This window comes from Oreochromis niloticus, linkage group LG12 (assembly GCF_001858045.2).
Source record: "Oreochromis niloticus isolate F11D_XX linkage group LG12, O_niloticus_UMD_NMBU, whole genome shotgun sequence".
In the NCBI taxonomy this organism is placed as follows: domain Eukaryota; kingdom Metazoa; phylum Chordata; class Actinopteri; order Cichliformes; family Cichlidae; genus Oreochromis; species Oreochromis niloticus.
In genome coordinates this window covers 32,326,142-32,343,493 of record NC_031977.2, presented here as the reverse complement: position 1 = coordinate 32,343,493, position 17,352 = coordinate 32,326,142, and the positions used below count along the sequence as shown (strand labels likewise).

At 41.6% G+C, this 17,352-nt stretch overlaps 2 protein-coding genes across 8 annotated transcripts in view; one reads left to right on the top strand and one right to left on the bottom strand.

The window, feature by feature from the left end:
- The window catches only part of ttc16 (tetratricopeptide repeat domain 16), a 36,668-nt gene extending 35,780 nt beyond the window's left edge, over nucleotides 1-888 (bottom strand). The window contains exon 1 of the mRNA XM_005451480.4: nucleotides 395-888. The gene's annotated coding sequence lies outside the window, so the exon portion shown is untranslated. The remainder of the gene's footprint in view (nucleotides 1-394) is intronic.
- An 8,223-nt stretch (nucleotides 889-9,111) lies between these two features.
- Nucleotides 9,112-17,109, top strand: mymk (myomaker, myoblast fusion factor). Of its 7 annotated transcripts, none has more exons than XM_005451476.4 (9): nucleotides 9,300-9,388; nucleotides 10,415-10,555; nucleotides 10,656-10,741; nucleotides 12,140-12,279; nucleotides 12,399-12,513; nucleotides 13,703-13,851; nucleotides 14,163-14,279; nucleotides 14,440-14,580; nucleotides 16,048-17,109. In XM_005451476.4, exons 4-9 carry the CDS (start codon nucleotides 12,145-12,147, stop codon nucleotides 16,255-16,257), a joined length of 867 nt encoding a protein of 288 aa, XP_005451533.1. In that variant the 5' UTR covers nucleotides 9,300-9,388; nucleotides 10,415-10,555; nucleotides 10,656-10,741; nucleotides 12,140-12,144; the 3' UTR covers nucleotides 16,258-17,109. The 7 variants fall into 7 exon arrangements, with proteins under 7 accessions (XP_003444559.1, XP_005451535.1, XP_005451534.1 ...); XM_013270882.3 differs by having other exon boundaries at nucleotides 11,814-12,279; XM_003444511.5 differs by lacking the exons at nucleotides 9,300-9,388; nucleotides 10,415-10,555; nucleotides 10,656-10,741 and adding an exon at nucleotides 9,112-9,249.
- Nucleotides 17,110-17,352: the final 243 nt, after the last annotated feature.

Genomic DNA, 17,352 nt, shown 5'->3' with positions numbered 1-17,352 from the left:
AGACAGACTCGGGCCTCTCCAGGATCTCACACACAAACACACGCACACATGCATGCCTGCACAAAAACACACACTCCTCTGAAGGAGAGTCAGCATTATTTTGTGGATTTGTTTTGGTCTGGTGCAAAGCACAAGTCTCATTGGCTCTGGTGTGCCTCGTAAACACACACAGACACACACATGCGCATGCACACTTAGGTGCACACACACATTGTACACAAAGAGCAGAGGCCAGAGGCAAACCAGCACATGCAGACATGCAAACAATCACACACAAAAACACACAGGATGGAAAACACACAACTCAGAAAAACTCTCACACAGTATAAACACACTCACACACACACACAATCATGCACACATAGAAGGAGGTTGCAAATATTTACCCACTCACCTCGCCTGCAGCAGTCCAAGGGCGTCTCAGTCTGTGTTGAGGATGCCGATTAATGTGTGTATGTGTGCGTGTGTGTATGTGTGTGTATAGGTGTGTGTGTGTGAGTGTGTGTGTGTGTGTGTAGGGATGTGTAAGTGTGTGTCAGCCTGCCAGAGACAGTGGTGGTGTGTTGTGGTGTTTTGGTGAGAGCTGCTGTGGAGTGAAGAGTGGGAGAGACAGAGAAAGGGAGGAAGAAAGTGAGGAAGGAAGGGAGGGAGGTAAGGTGTGCTCTCCCTGCATCCCTCTTCCTCCTCCTTCTCCTCCTCCTTAGTTAGCAGGAGCAGCAAGAGTGGTAGCAAAGGGAGAAGGTGGGAGGATCAGTAAAGTTAAAAAAGAAAAAAAAACAGGAGCACCCCTGGTTTGGTGCTCTGGCTTCTTTCTGTTTTCTTCCTGAGTTTATTAGAATCTCAAGTCCAAAAACATACAAACAAAAACTTCATATGTTTATATTCCATCCAAATGTCCCTTAACTTCAGTCTGCCTCCATCTTTCCTTCAGAGACTGCCGTTGGGATGAAGCGTGTCACTCTGAGAGGCAGACAAATGATTGAACAAAGACACAGACAGACAGGAACTGCCCATTTCCCACAGTGCTCTCCTCCCCTGGGTCCTCTGCCCTCCATACTGAGCTGAAACTTCACTTTCCGGAAGTTCTCAATCATTTTCTTGTGTTGCACTGATATGGATTTTCTATGGAAGCAAAAATAGATGCTGATACACTTTTCTATGAGCACACACAGAGCAAGATGCGTCTGTCTTGCAGTTTAAGGACAGTTGTAATGTCCTGAAATACAATCACAAACTTCTCAAGGTGGATGCGATGAATTTATGATAGTTTTTTTTCCGTCTTGTGAGATGTGTCACTTCAAATTCAGTTACACTCAAGTTTTATATATACGTAAAAAGAAGGCGAAGACATTTAACAAGGTTTTTTTTCTCTTTCTACTGATAAATTCTATGACGTCAATTGATGGCAAATGGAAGCAACACAAAAACGTCAAGTTGCTTGTTTTTGTACCAACATTGAAAACCATCTAATCTTGCATTGATCCCTCACACGCCATCAAGAGCACAGACCCAGCAGGGGCATACCAGCACATCTCTTGCAGATACCTTGGGTACTGTGGATCGTGGGGGGGGGGGGGATCTCTCAAGAAACAGGAAAGCTAAGTGTCTGGGTTAACACCTCAAGTTCTTTGTTGGGATCTTCAGTTTGTTCCTGAGTAGATTTTGCAGCTTTTTGGGGAAAGCTGTTGCTATAAGAGGCTGATACAATCAAAGAGTGTAGCTGTCATTTGTAGGTTTGCTTGGAAATTGAAGTCGAAAAGGAGACTTGAGAAAACAAAAAAACCTCAAAGAATGCTGCATAAATACAATAAAATATAACAAAAATCTGCATGAAATGTCTTTGGTTTTAGTGTTTGTCAATTTATTGAAATTTGTAAGCACCCACAGACTGAAACAGCAATAATGCAAATGTTTATTGATCATGGGACGTCTACATGACAGCGACTGTGTGTTTGCATATTTTTAATCGTACTATTGTACTGTTGTGATCTAATAATCCAAACTGAACAGTGAACTGAAACAAACAAAAGCACTCCAACGGAAATGAACCTGAATTGAAAATAAAAAATTTCAAACGAAATACAAATAAAATCTAATTAAAAATTTGGAGCTATAAGAGCGATGGCTTGCAACAAGGTGACATCCACAGGACTGTCAGGACCTCACAGAGCATTACATAGTAACAAGGTGATCAATGATGTGGCCGATCAATAAATATCCATTGTGTTGAACAAAGTGGACATGGAGCTGTTTTGTGTTCAGTGTGAGGGATTTGTCCTTTTATGCTGTGCTTTCTTTTTCAGGTGAACTAGTCCTTTAAGTGATCTGAAACACTCTGAGGAAGCCAAAAACAGACGGGAGGACAGCGATTCAGACAGAGGAATGAGAGACGCTGTGGGAAGAGTGAATGATGAGAGGAGGACAAGCAGACATCTGAGGACCACCGTGTCTGCCCACCATGTTGTCTTCCCCTCTTTTCCCCCATCTGTCTGCCTCACTCCCTCCTGTTTCGTTACAATTTCTGCTATTCTCACGTATGTTTTTCTCTATCGTCTTCTGCTGTTATTTCTCACCCCTCCCTCTCCTCCTCTCCGTATGTGTCTCTCTCCTCTTTCAGTTTATTCGCTTCTCTGTTTCTACAGCTGTCTTTGCAGCGCTGCACTTGTTCTCTCTCCACTGTCTTGTCTCTTTTCCCACCTTGATCTCTCATTTAATTCTGTCCATGTGTACCTTATGTCCTTTTTTTTTTTATCCAAAAATAATGTGTCATTTACTTAATAATGAACTTGGTAATAACTTTTAACATATTATTTGAATAAGGATACAGATGTCCATTTCTATTAATGGTCACTTCTGTGTTGTATTGGCACATTGTGAAACCTAATGTGAGTCATTCAGGTGGGTGACTGTGTGGCCCCTTGGAAAACATTATGTAAGGTGCATGTTGGGTTATTTGGTGATTTAAGTTGGCCATCAGTTGGAGGTAGGTAAAGTGTTTTAAGTGCATAGTATTAAACACTTTATGAATGTATGGTATGCAATGTATCCTATGTAAATGGTGCCCCATTTAAAGTATCACACAACATTCTGTACTGTTCTTTTAACAAAGAAGTGCAATCTGGCCACCTGTGCAACAAGCCCAGCTGTGAAAATTCCTTGGTCCTAAATATTCCAAATTCAACTTTTAATTCAATTCAATTCAATTCTATTTATATAGCGCCAAATCACAACAGCAGTCGCCTCAAGGCGCTTTATATTGTACAGTAGATACAGAGAAAAACCCAACAATCATATGACCCCCTATGAGCAAGCACTTTGGTGACAGTGGGAAGGAAAAACTCCCTTTTAACAGGAAGAAACCTCCGGCAAAACCAGGCTCAGGGAGGGGCGGGGCCATCTGCTGCGATCGGTTGGGGTGAGAGAAGGAAGACAGGATGAAAGACATGCTGTGGAAGAGATGGTGTTAGTGGTGTTATGACAAAGTGGAAGCGATTAATAATAACACCAACTAAGCCACAAAGTGGTAGGTGTTGCAAAATCACAGAGCAATCACTCTGTGGTTTTACATGGTCCCTACTCTGACCTCACAATTTTCTGCAGACTCAATAGCTGCAGGCCTCCTGACTTCATTTGGCCTTCAGATTAGCTCAAGAACACTGCATACAGAGCTTCATGTAATAGGTTTCCATGGCTGAGAAGCTGCATCCGAGCCTTACATCACCAAGCACAATGCAAAGTGTCAGATGCAGTGGTGTAAAGCACGACATAAATGGACTCTAGAACAGTGAAGATGTGTTCTCTGCAGTGGCAGATCACACTTCTCAGTCTGGTAATCCGAATGATGTGTATGGATTTGGTGGCCCCTCTTCTATGGAACCAGCTTCCAGTTTGGATTCGGGAGACAGACACTATCTCTACTTTAGGACTGGATCAGGTGACCCTGAATCTTCCCTTAGTTATGCTCCAATAGGCGTAGGCTATTCCCATGATGCACTGACTATTTCTTCCTCCATCACGTTTCTCACTTTAATAGATCTCTGTGCATTGAATCAGCAGCACAGTGGCACGGTGGTTAGCACTGTTGCAGCACAGCAAAAAGGTCCTGAGTTCAACTCCACCATCAGCCCGGTTCTTTCGTTGTGAAGTGGGCATGTGTTCTACTTGGGTACTCTGGCTTCCTCCCACAGTCCAAAGACATGCAGTTAGTGGGGATAGGTTAATTGATCAGTCTAAATTGCCCATAGGTGTGAATGTGAGTGAGAATGGTTGTTTGTCTCTGTGTGTTAGCCATGCGACAGACTGGCGGCCTGTCCAAGGTGTACTGTGCCTCTTGCCCTATGACAGCTGGGATAGGCTCCAGTGCCCCCGCGACCCTGAAAAGGATAAGTGAATGGAAGGATGCATTGAATTGTGCCTGTTATTAATCTCTGGCTCTCTTCCACAGCATGTCTTTTATCCTGTCTTCTTCCCCTCACCCCAACCGGTCCCGATAGATGGCCCCGCCCCTCCCTGAGCCTGGTTCTGCCGGAAGTTTCTTTCTGTTTAAAGGGAGTTTTTCCTTCTCACTGTCGCCAAAGTGCTTGCTCATAGGGGTCATATGTTTGTTTGGGTTTTCTCTGTATGTATTATTGTAGGGTTTGCCTTCCAATATAAAGCACCTTGAGGCGACTGTTGTTGTGATTTGGCGCTATATAAATAAAACCGAATTGAATTGAACTGAACTGGTTTCCAGGAGAACGGTACATAGCTAACGACATGTTGCCAAGTGTAAATTTTGGTGGAGGATCATGGTGTGGGGTTGTTTTTCAGGAGTTGGGCACAGCCCTTCAACTCCACTGAAAGGAACTGTTAATGCTTCAGAATATCAAGACATTTTGGACAATGTCATGCTCCCAACTTTGTGGGAACAGTTTAAGGTATAGCCCCTTCCTGTTCCAACAGGGCTGCACACCAGTGCACAAAGCAAGGTCCATAAAGACACTTTTGGGATGAATTAGAGCAGTGACTGGGAGGCAACTGACCTCACAAATACGCTTCTGAAAGAATGATCAGTGTGCACTGAGAGCTCTTATGCTAATTATAGATGCAAAACAATATATTTTTAAGTTTTCAGCAGATATGCCTCACATTTATCCACTGGCTATCGTTCTCCAATTCATTTACTTACTTAAAACTCAAAGGATGTGTGAGACTTTGTTTTTAACTTGCAACCCTCATTAGAGTAAAATGTTTTATGGTTTTAACCAGACCTCTGTTAGCTCCATTTCCTCGTGGTTGCATCTTGTGCTTCAGTGCAGCTGCCATATTGTTACAGAACAACCACACCTCCTACTATTTACGACAGCAGGAGTTCTGTCCAGACTTGAAATGATCGAGTGGTTTGGTTTGGTGTATATTTCTGATATGGTTTTCTGATTCCTCGTGAATTACCCTTCTTCTTGGTCCCTCCTTTTGACACCCCATTTAAAATATCCTCCAAACACCCTTGCTAGAGGCTGTTGTGTGAATTCTTTTGGGCAGTTTCCTGCATGGAAAAGCCTTAATTCCAAAAATATTCTGTACAGTTTCCGCAAACTCAACAAGCCAAATTTATTGCTTCTTTAATCGGCATAACACTTTAGCTGAACTAAAGGGATTAAAGTCTTCAATCCTTGTGAATTCTTGTTCATTTTTAGTTAGTTTAATCCACATCTTCTGCAGTGTTTCATTCAAGTGCAGGTGACAAATGTGCCTTTTATTATATTCTCCATCATTTTGTGCTTTCTCTAACTTTCCACTGATCCTCCTCCATCCATTTTTCTCCTTCCTCTAAGCCTGCTGCCGGTGTGTCTGCTGGCTCCCCGCTCCAACGCTAGATTTACAAGCTGATAGAGGGAGTTTATGGAGGCTGCCAAACCAGAGGAATATGCCCCGTCAACCACTAGCAACACCAATTAAAGCTACCCTCCCTCCGCATGACAACAAAATAAAAGCTATTATGAAAATGTGTTGTGCGAGGGCATACAACACTCCCATGGGTGTGATTTGTGTGTGTGTGTGTGTGAGAGTGTGACCATTTGCAGCATGCCAAACAAAGTCTGGAGTCATTAGGGTTGGCGCATGCAGACAAAAAAAGCAATTAAAGCAGTTATAAACACAAGCACAGAGAGAAGAGGAGAAATTAGGAGGAAAAAAGTTGCCAGTTTCAGCCTCAGCCTTAAATGTGTGAAACAAAACCCACTTGTACTTTCAGGAAGAAGGAAATGCAAAAGTAGATGAGCATTTGAGAAGGTGACAACTAAATATCTGAAAAACTAAAAGTAAGAGTGAAAATACTTTAGTCGGGGTGAACGTTCGCTCTCAAGGTAAAATGACACGAGCAGCGTGTTGAAGAAATCTCTCGAAGTTGCTTTGCATTTGTCCTCGGTGACTGGGCTCACTAAAACTCAAGCACCTCCAGTTATTTGGAAAAGAAGGCCCAGGGGTCAGAGGTCGCAGCTATTCCTTACTGAACCAAAAAGAAGCCTGTTGTTTTTTCAGATGCGTTCAGGAAGTTTGGCCTGCATTCCCACACTAACCCGCCGTGTTTAGACTGAGGGGTGCTGAAGTGAAAGTCACCACAGGCCACAAACTCTCCTCAACAAGAAGAACTAATGGTCCTCACACTGTACTTCCAAAAACTGTGCATTCATGGGCACGTAAGTAAGTAAGACGTCTCAAACCTGCATTAGAAGGGCTTTTTCAGCTCTTCCTAATTCCTACTGACATTACATGGAGGACAGAAAGCGCCACAATTAAAAATAAATGCAAATCTGACTCAGTAGCAATTCGACTAAACCACCTCAGTTTGTTTTTTGGCATTCTCCTGACTTAGATATTCAATCAGCTATTTGTGACGTGAGTCTGGTTAATGAATAAATTGGGATGTAAGCTATAGAGGGGAGATCATGAAATGCAAATACATGCTGATGATGAAGATGATCTATTTCAGTGCTTTACAAGTGCAGCACACTTTTGCCTCCTGGGAAAAATGATTACATCATTTAAATGACACATTCACATATCTGCAGTGATCAGCTCTTGGCCGTCAGCTCTCCATATGAAGTGGCCTCTTTGACCTTTTGACTGCTGTCTTGAGGGTGAGAGAGGGCTCAGTTCAGGGTCAGCTAAGGCCATCTGACTCTTTCTGCCACTGGCAGTGGTCATGATGAAGACTTGCTTTGCTGCCTCAGTTTAATCCAGTGCAGCGTTTTCAAGTTTTCAGCAAAGTGAGTTGAAGACACACATTTCTCTCCCTGAAAATGAACCTGTGCTGGGTCCTGCAGTGGGAAGCCAAAGGTTACAAAGACTGACCCACATCTATTTGCACCTAATTAAATAGGTACTCATTACTTCAACACTTATATGTTAGAGTGGCCACAAAGATTGCAGACACTTTTCGAAAACAGCGTGAAGTTCCCGGCAGAGGGCGTGGTGAGGCGACTCGGGTTACTGAAGCACTCCGAGAATCTGAGGCGTGTGGTGAAAGCCCTCGGCAATACTGCACCCTTTGTGCCGTTCAGCAGGTGTAGCAGCTGACAGGAGAGCACCAACTGCTGCCTTGCTGCTAAAGGGGAAACGTTCAGGCTGAAATTCTTTCTGGGAACAACAGTGCAGAGAGAAGTCAAATATGGCTTCGCTTTGAGGAGGCAAACAGAAATCTGCCTTATTTGGCGCTCAAGTTTATACACAGAGCTTTGACTCAGCTGAAACTCTCAAATTACACCTAAGATTCATTAATCTGATTAGATTGTGTGCTGTAAAAACGACATGGCTGTGATCGATTACTGCGATCGTTCTGGGGATCTAGTTGTTCCCAGCTCAGATCGCAGTCTCCTCAGGTCACTTTCAAATGAATTGTCTTTTATTTTTTATATATTTGGGAAGATGAGCTCTCAGGCATGTTTTCTACTGTGCATTTCAAGTCTTCTTTCAAAAACCATGAAAGTTTTTCTTTGTTTTCTTTGCTTTCATTGTTGTATCTCTAATACTTTAATCTAGATTACAGCCAGTCTTGGAGCATATACTCGAAAAAAAAGTATTGTATTACACATTACTTCTTAAAAGTAGTGGAGTATGTTACTGAATTACTCACAGAAAGCACTACTTGTTACGTTACTTTTGGAATACATTACCTGGAATACATAATCACTCACACACTGACACAAATCCCTATCCTAATGATGCCACATGTGATCTTTCTTTTAGTGTTTTGTATGAACACAAAGACAACAACACAAAGCAACAGAAAACCAGCCAAAGTGATCGCCACAGTGATTCTACTTAAGAAGCATTTACAGGTAGAAGGTGGCTACAGTGGCACAAGCCTGACAGCTCATCGCTGGCTTTGTTACCTGTTGAAGATCAGCCTGATAGGCTGAGATGAGCATGCACTCTGCTTTAATATCCCTCTGAGCTCTTTGCTGGCTTTTTGTTGACATGCAAAGACGCAGTGTTGTGATGCAGTTGTTTCTGTCCTGGACGTAGTTTGCGCTTTACCATTGTGCTCCTGTTCTTTCATGTAATAAAAAATGGTTGAGTTCTCTGCTGTTGTCCTGCTCCCTGCAAAAAAACAAGAGCAGCACAAGTCTGAAGGATAATTTTGTCTGTCAGGCAAACACATAGCTGAAGAACCTTCATAATGTAATGTGATTACAGTAACGGCTTATTTTGGAACGAATTACACTTAACCATCAAGCCAAAGTCTGTCAATAAGCAGAGCTCGACACTCAGGCCACGTCCACACTAATATGTTTTCGTTTGAAAATGTATCTTTTTCTCTCTGTTTTGGCCTCCCGTCGTTTTCGGTCAAGGAAAACGCAGCGTTTTGAAAACGCTCTCCAAAGCGTATACATTTGAAAACGCCGTTTTTGTCTCGCAGTGTGGACAGCGAACTCAGAGCCTTTTCGAAAACGATGACACATTTTAGTCATATGACGCAGTCATGTGACCAATTAAACCAAGATAGCGGAGGGCAGCTGTTTTGTTTACTCTCAATTTTGACAGCCCTATTAAAGATTAATATCAGTCTGTACATGCTCCAGAAAGCTTTCCTTCAAATTCCTTAATTCTCACAGCAACAACTCCACCTCATTGTTAGTCCATTTAAAAAATTCGGTGCTTTTCCTCGACATTTTGTCGCAAGGTTTCAAAGAGCCGGAAAGTAAATAAGCAGCAGACAGAAAGGCAGGTTGAATCGTCTTGCGTTTCACGCATGCGCAGTACTGGAAGGTAAGTGTTTTCAGCCAATTCGATGTGGACGCACAACTCTGTGAAAACGACTGAAAACGATAGTGTGGACGCGGAGCGTTTTCAAATTTATCCGGGCTAGTGTGGACGTAGCCTCAAATGCCTTCTTGAAGGTTTCCAGGTAGTTACTCAGGCTGCTACTTTAGCCATTATCAAAATTAATTTTATTTCAGCGGTAGTAGGAGATGAAAACTGCATGCATAGAGTCACTGGTGAATGGAAAAAAAGCAAAATGCTTAAAAATGTTAAAGATTTTTGTCCTAAAAAGGGCTTAAAAACTTGTTTTCACACTCTTGGAAATTACTTTACAGTCCTTAAAGTATGCACAGTCTGCGGTCTAATTCCAGTAGGTTTCTTAGTCGCATATGACTCCCACAGTCTACAGACATGCTTGTTAGATTAGTCAGGGATCCTAAATTGACTAAAGGTTGAGTGAGAATGTGATTGTTGTCTAGCCCTCTGTGTTAATCCTGAGGTGAACTAGCAACCTGTCCAGAGTGTATCCTCCCTCTAACCCAGTAATCTATCCAGCTCAACCCCCCCGGTGACCCTTAACTGGGTGAGCGGTGAAGAAAATGTATGGCTAGAAAAAGAGCAGATTTTCTTTGTATTTGCTTGGCTTTCTAATGATGCAGACTAACCCTGCTGAGTTTACTGCTATCGCAAGTTTTGAAACATTTGAATGAAAGACAGAGATCTGGAGCTAGAACTACCTGTTTTGTATTATGAATGAATACAAGTGTCATTTTATATCATTTTATTAGGTCAGACAAAAAAAAAAGATCGGCTGGCAGGAGAACAGCGGCACAGTCAGTTGAGAGAAAAACTAAATCTGAGTTTTATGTTTTGGTATTTGAGTCATGTTGAGATAATGACAATTCTCCAGAAAAACAGACGATTCTCCAGAGCAGCAGAAGTATTTACCACCATACCCAGAGCCGGGTGAATGTCTTTACTTTAATGGGAGAAACTCAGCAGGGTCGGCTCAATGCCACATCGCACAGCCGCAGCACGCTGAAACATATGACAGCTGTTTCGCAACAGATTTCATGTGTTGGTTTAGAGTGAGACTCCAGACTTGGTTAAAATCTAATTCAGAAAAATGGTTGGTTTGTTTAAACCTCACTGAGCAACATATTCTTTGTAGTTTTTAATATGTTAGTGAGGTTAACTGCCAACTATTGCTATCGGATTCGATATTTCACTGGAGAAATACGGCCATCTGAAGAGTAATTCACAAGGAAAGCAACCGCAGAGAAGAGCTGACCATAAAGTCTACTCCCTCACAGTAAGGGACAAGTAAAAAATACAAACTGTCTGCAAACATGCTGTTTGAACAGACCTGGACTCACCAAATGTACATATTTTCCAATCATCCCGGCTGATAGAAAGTACCAGACTGACCTCAAAGCACTTCTGAGAAAGTGTTTCTTGAGAGCAAAGCTAGATTGAAGATGGAAGTTAATCAGTTCTGGTAAGAAAGTCTCCTTCCTACTTGTCCTCTGTGGTACGGTTGTGTATGAATGCATTACTAGAGCTGGTAGCAATTTTGGAGCCATATTTAATGAATTCCAACTAAAAAACTGCAAAGATGTATGAGATTAAAGCAAATGGAAAACATAGTTCACCCAGGATGCTGTTAACTGCACAAAAACTTATTTATGTAGTATTTTATTATTAAAGCTTTATTAAAAAAAAAAAAAAAGATCCTAGCAAAAATGCTTTTGTGCCTAACTGCGACTCCTTCCAACAATGAAGGTTCAGGGGAGAGACATAGTCATACGTTGATTCAATACCTGTTCTGATACCAGCCAAACTCACTGGATCAAATATCAAAGAAAAAATACAGAATGATCTTATCTGGTCTTTGAATGACATCACATAAAGATAGATGCAGCATGAGTAGCACAGTCCAGAATAATGCATTTAGCAAGATTGTTTCCAAGGCTTTTTAAAACGGTGTGACACAACTAAGTTTATTTATATAGAGCCTTTCAAAATAAAATCACAGGGTTCTTCACATAAAATAAAAACAGCAAAATAAGGAATAGACACTAAGTTAAAATAAAATGAAATGAAGTTTTACACATTCTTTGATTTAAATTTGCAAAGCTAAGAAGTTAGGGATGGAGGGTGGCACGAGGTGAGTCAGATTTCTAAAACTTGCATCATATTTAATCAAAAATGATCTGCAGTTAGCAAAAGAAGATGTTTACATGGATTTTTATTTACCAGGAAAGGGGGATTTAGACGCCATTGTTTCCACCCATAGTTGTGTGAAGGACTTGTGAGGGGAGGTGGTCACATTGTGCAAGAGTTGTGTTGGGATGATATCATTAGATAAAGTTGCACAAATGTGGATTCGACCCAGATCTTTCAAACAAGTTAACCACAATAAAGATTTTGGGATTGGTCTTTCCACTGGACGTCTGCTCATTCCAGCCTAAACTTCAAGTTGACTCACAACCACTTAGTGTCCAGTCCTGGTTTCAAATAGTCCATAGATGTGCTACATTATATTATGATGGCTCTCACCCTGCCCACAGCCCTTCCCATGTTGCACTGGTATGCAAACAGCTGACCAGCGATGACACTGCACATACAGGCCTCAGTGGACCTGCCATCCATGAGGACATTTAAACTTTAAAGGGCCAAAGTGGACAGCTGGGTGTGTTCATGCTGCGTGGGAGTGTGTGCTGTACAAGCATCCTCATTCACTCACACACAGAAAGACATAAGACACTCAAGGACTGTACCAGCTGATCTCACACTTTATTGAAATTTGAATAACTTTAATTTTACCTGCCAAAAACTGAAGAACCTTTGAGGCTTAAAGGATAAACTATCATCTAAAAGTCGACCATCCCTTCAGGAGCCATGGGTGCATTTATTGCCAAGATGCTGCTCCCTACAGTCAGCAGCCTGGTGTTCCTGCCTACAGCCAGCGTGGCCGCCAAGAGGGGCTTCCACATGGAGGCCATGGTCTACTTTTTCACTATGTTCTTCACTGCGGTGAGAAACTGTTGCTGTTCTTTAATCTCAATGACCTGACAAGCAGTTGGCTGTGTTGAACTGTGAATGGGATGATGTGAGAGTGGTTAATATCCCTCCTGAATGCTGTTTTCCTGCAGATCTACCATGCATGTGATGGACCAGGTCTCTCCATATTGTGTTTCATGAGATACGACATCCTGGAGTACTTCAGTGTTTACGGCACTGCACTCTCAATGTGGGTCACACTTATAGGTGAGTCCTGCTACACAGAATGTGTTCTGGCTTGACTAGTTAATAGCAGTATTTAACATTTCCACATGCATCACCATACAGCAAATGTGTTCTTTTGGATTGATCTTTTTCACTACAGTCTGTTTCGGTACCAGATATTTAAAGGACACAAGCAAGCGATGAAAAACAAGCTCAGTTTGCAGCAGTGATAACACATGTTCAGGCTTTGCGCACAAGTGGTCATGAAGGCTTGCACACACAGACGTAAATACATTTGCTTCTTACTCCCACCTGATCCCCCAGAGGCTTTGCAACAAGGGCTTTAAATCACGTGCTGCTGAGAGCCAAATGCTCCGACAGCTGATTTAACTGATGGGGTCCTCCTGTGTCTGTGGGAAGGCTGCCAGAAAAATATCAATCCATTTTCATTTTGTCACCTTCATTTAATCAATAAGGGAAATTGTTAAAATTAGAACCTCTTTTCCAAGATGGTCTTGAACCATGATAGGATGCATTCAGATTGTTTTCAATCTTGAAATTATTTATATAAAACCTTTAATGTTTAATAGTGCAGACAAACTGTGCTGCAACTTTCCATAGTTATTTTAAAATATTGTACTTAATTGCATTTGCTGAGGATTTTTTCTACTAATTTCAGAATTTTTTTAAGAGGTCAGCTCCCATAAAATCTTTTTTTTCTTAGTTTAAGAAGATCAGGTCTGTTGTTAAATTCAAACTGCCTTTACAATATCTAGTTGTAAACATGTCCCTCATGAGTTTATGGGCCTAATAGCTAATTTCAAGTCATATTTAATAAAACTTTAGTAAATTGCGGTCTCTATGAGAATAAAAAAGTATGATAAAATGTAGCATGCTTCACAACAGGACTTCGCAAACCAAACTCAGTCTTTTGTAGAGAGTTGGTGGTAAAAACATTGCAGGAAATGTTCAGTTTAGGCTTTTTAATCTTCTTTCCTTATACACTTCAATCTGTATATATTATTCACATCTCACATCAGTGGTTTTATGAAATTTTGTTGTTCCCATCTATGTATTAGTGAAATTTTGGTCCTGAATTGATCAAATTTAGCCCAACAAGAGAATAAACTTCATCTGTAATCCCTACTTGGCAAACGGTGCAGCACCTCTGCAGTGTAATGATTTTATCCATGAGGGAAAGAGTTTGAAATCCTTCATCTGCTTGTCTCAGCTCTGGGTGACTTTGATGAACCCCAGCGCTCCACTATGACTATGTTTGGAGTGTTAACCATCGCTGTGAGGATCTACCAGGACCGCTGGGGCTACGGGATCTACTCTGGGCCAATCGGATCAGCTGTCTTCATCATTACTGTCAAATGGGTTAGTGGCAAAAAAAATGGCAACGTATATTTCAAATATTTTTTCAGTGTTTCTTCTACTCCTCTTCTACTCCTTCTCCTCCTCTACCTCTTTATTCATGATCTCCACCTTGAATAACTTCACCCTTGCTGTTATTCTGATGTGCTCTTGTGTATTTCTTCTTCTTTTTGATTAATGCATCCATTCCTTGTAATCTTTCCTTTCTTTCCTATCCCCTCCACCTTTCTTCTTCGCCTTTTGCACTTTCTCTTTTGTCTTTTGTGTGAAGTCTGATCTGTGAATATGATTGTGATGAACTCCTGCTGTTGCAGCTGCAGAAGATGAAGCAGCTGAGGGCGGTTTATCCAGAGAAGACAGTGTACACACAGCAGGTCGGTCCAGGCTGCTGCTTCGGTGCTCTCGCTCTAATGCTGCGCTTCTACTTTGAGGTGACTGCCATCAAATCACAAACAGATATTTAATAAAAACATACAGAATACTAGAACATCTACTTAAAGAGACTGAGGTTTTATCTTCTGTCACAACATTTTGTGTTGTTCATCGATATCTGGTTACACACTGAAAGAGTGTGATGTTTTCACTCCACAGGAGTGGGACTACGCCTATGTCCACAGCTTCTACCATCTGTCTCTGGCTGTTTCCTTCGTGCTGCTGCTGCCAAAGAAGAACCGCTATGCAGGGACGGGAGAGAACGCTGCTAAGCTCAGCTGCTTCACTCTCTGCTGCTGTGTACGTTCCACTTATACACACTATCGAAATCCAGCAATAATGAGACTTTCAGTTATTTCATCTAAAAGTAAAATGAGCTTGTTCCAGTCTATCTTATACTGGGGTGCAATACAAAGACGTTTTATGAGATGTGTTTCTCTACAATGGTAGAGAAAGTGGGTGTGGCTCAGGAGGTACAGCAGGTCATCCAGCAATCAGATGGCTGGTGGTTTGATTCCTGGATGCTCCTGTCTGCATGCCAAAGTAGCTTTGTGCAAAATACTGAACCTCAAGTTGCTCCTGATATGTTCACTGGAGTGTGAATGTGTATGACAGAAAGCACCTACACTTAGAAAAAGTGCTTTTATGATTGCCTGTTTGAATGAGTCTCGTAGTATAACGATCTTTGAGTGCTCAAGCAGAGCAGAGAAACTATATAAGAACAGTCCATTTACCATTTACTTTGGCGGTGGTGCCCTGACCAGCGGTTCCAGTAAAAGCCACTGAGGGATAGTGATCCCCACTGTAAAAACCTAAAAAGTCCATATTATGAGGGTGAAAGTCACAGGAACTAGAATTTTTTGGCACATCTGTTTTGGCTTCACTTTTCAACCACAGAGGTTTCTGGTTGACTTCGACAGACCTGTCTGAATAATGCTATAAACAGAGCATCAGGCCACAGATGCCTAAATACAACTTCAGTGTAAGCGAGCAGCTGAGAGTAGGCTGATTCTTTCAATGACTTTATGTTCATTCCCATAAATAAGGTCTGTGGTTAACATGACATTTTTTTTTTCTGTTGTTGTACAAAATAGAAATACAGCCATAAATAAGCCACTGCTTTTATATGTTCCCAAGAAGGTGTTAGCTGAGCAGCTAAATGGAGTCCGTTTATCACCCATGATTAGCATTTTACCTCTTGGGACGGTTTTTACGCTTCAAAAAATCATATATTAGAAAGTAGTGACAGAATGGGGAGAATATACTGACGAGCAAAACCTGTAAGTATATACTTTTTTCCCCAATGAGATTATTTTCTGGGATAATCCAAAAGCCTACAGTCATGAGAGCATGAAAAAAGGGGGAAACTGGACTTCCTTTGCTTTGCAACATTTGTGACATTTCACCTCTTAAATAGCTGAGACTCAAATATTTCTTTTTAGAACTGAAAAAGTCTTTTAAATGAGAAGCCAAACTTCTTCACAAACCTACAAAAGTCACTTTGCCTTTTATTTTAAGGCTCTCAAAACTACCTCAATGAATAAGAATGTACACAGACAAGTGTATCGGAGTATGTGTTATTGTTTTTTGACAAGGGAACCAATGTGCCACTACCTTTGAAATAAATGTCACCCCCAAAGGCCTTTATTGAACACCAACAAGAAAGCTGGATGTGTTTGACAGCCTTGGAGGTGATCATTTCAGCATTTTTTAAGCTCATGTCATTAATTTTGCTCTAATCCTGTTACCTAATTATCCTTACTGCAGACCATGTCCCCCGGTTCTTCTAAAGAGAAGAAAGACAAGAAAGACAAACCGAAAAAGAAGTCATCTCGGACTGTGTGGACGGTCCCCACAGAAAAGCCGTGGGCACGAGGCTGTAGCACCCCCACCCTGCCTCTTTATAACCCCCCTCCATCCACACCTGTCAAAGGGACCAGTATCAGCAAGCTCAAAGAGATGAATGGCTGGAAGTGAACCCAAAAACATACCTACATGTCAGTGTGCGTAACGAAGGACGACTTCATGCAGAAGGACAGGCGTAGATAGAGGTCAACTGGAAAATCACCAAATAACTGACAGCCGAATGCTGATAGACTTGTATATGGCTGGTAAGTTAATCTACTTCAGCAGGAAACCAACAATCATGTGGATGTTCCTTTCTACTCCAAGAAATCATTTTTGGCTGGTAGATTATTTAAGGTCAGCAGCGACTTTAGGAATCCACCAGCAGATAAAGAAAAAAAAAGTACAGAATTAGGTCTCTGGTGCCCTCAGAGACCCGATAAAAAACCCAGCTGTCTGAAGCTGAGGACAGGCAGCACGCTACTAAAGAACACACGCAGCACGAACAGGGAGACGGTGGCTGAGACAAGCCAGTAAAACTGACTGGAAAATTTATGAGAAGAACAAACAGGCAAATGGTTTATCTCTCCAAAATATATAAATTGTCTTTAGAAATGTTCCTCAGGGGAGACCCTTCGTCTGCTCGCCTCTGTCTGCCCTGTTCCCCTCCTCTTTTCTCTTTCCAGTCTCTCTCAAGGAAAGGAACCACGTGGCCTGTGAGAATTATAAGATTGTAAAGCACCTTTTAGCATTTTATGCATCTTTGAGGTGCCAAATATGTCATGTGGAGCATCAGTGACGCAAAGCAGAGGCCCAGACATCAGTCTGAAGTGTAATGTGTTTCTGGAGGTGCAGATGGACTCTGACTATATTTGAACATGTGTAATATACTGTTATTTATTATAATATGAAAGGTTCAATACTTTGTACGATGTGTTTTTGTTTTATAATGTTTCTAAATGAAAATAAAAAGTCAGTACTCTGTAACTTGTCTTTATGGAGCGGGTGAAACTTTAAGTCTCTTTATCATAATCCAGTGATATGTACTTTACAGAAGCAAATCAAATCATACTTCAAGGACCTCTTCAGTCTAGCAGCACTAATCCAATTCCAATCCCACATATCCCATTCTGCTTTCACTTCAGGAGCCATGCGTCCAAGCACGTCACCTGCCCCAAACACTACCCAAAGACTACAAACGTGCTCAGCGTATCTTAGACAAAACAG

Bases quoted from the DNA above. Each gene is read 5' to 3' on its own strand.
- mymk (XM_003444511.5), top strand. From the start codon at position 12,145: ATGGGTGCATTTATTGCCAAGATGCTGCTCCCTACAGTCAGCAGCCTG. The intron at 12,514-13,702 runs GTGAGTCCTGCT...TGCTTGTCTCAG, and splicing joins AATGTGGGTCACACTTATAG to CTCTGGGTGACTTTGATGAA. The intron at 13,852-14,162 runs GTTAGTGGCAAA...CTGCTGTTGCAG, and splicing joins TCATCATTACTGTCAAATGG to CTGCAGAAGATGAAGCAGCT.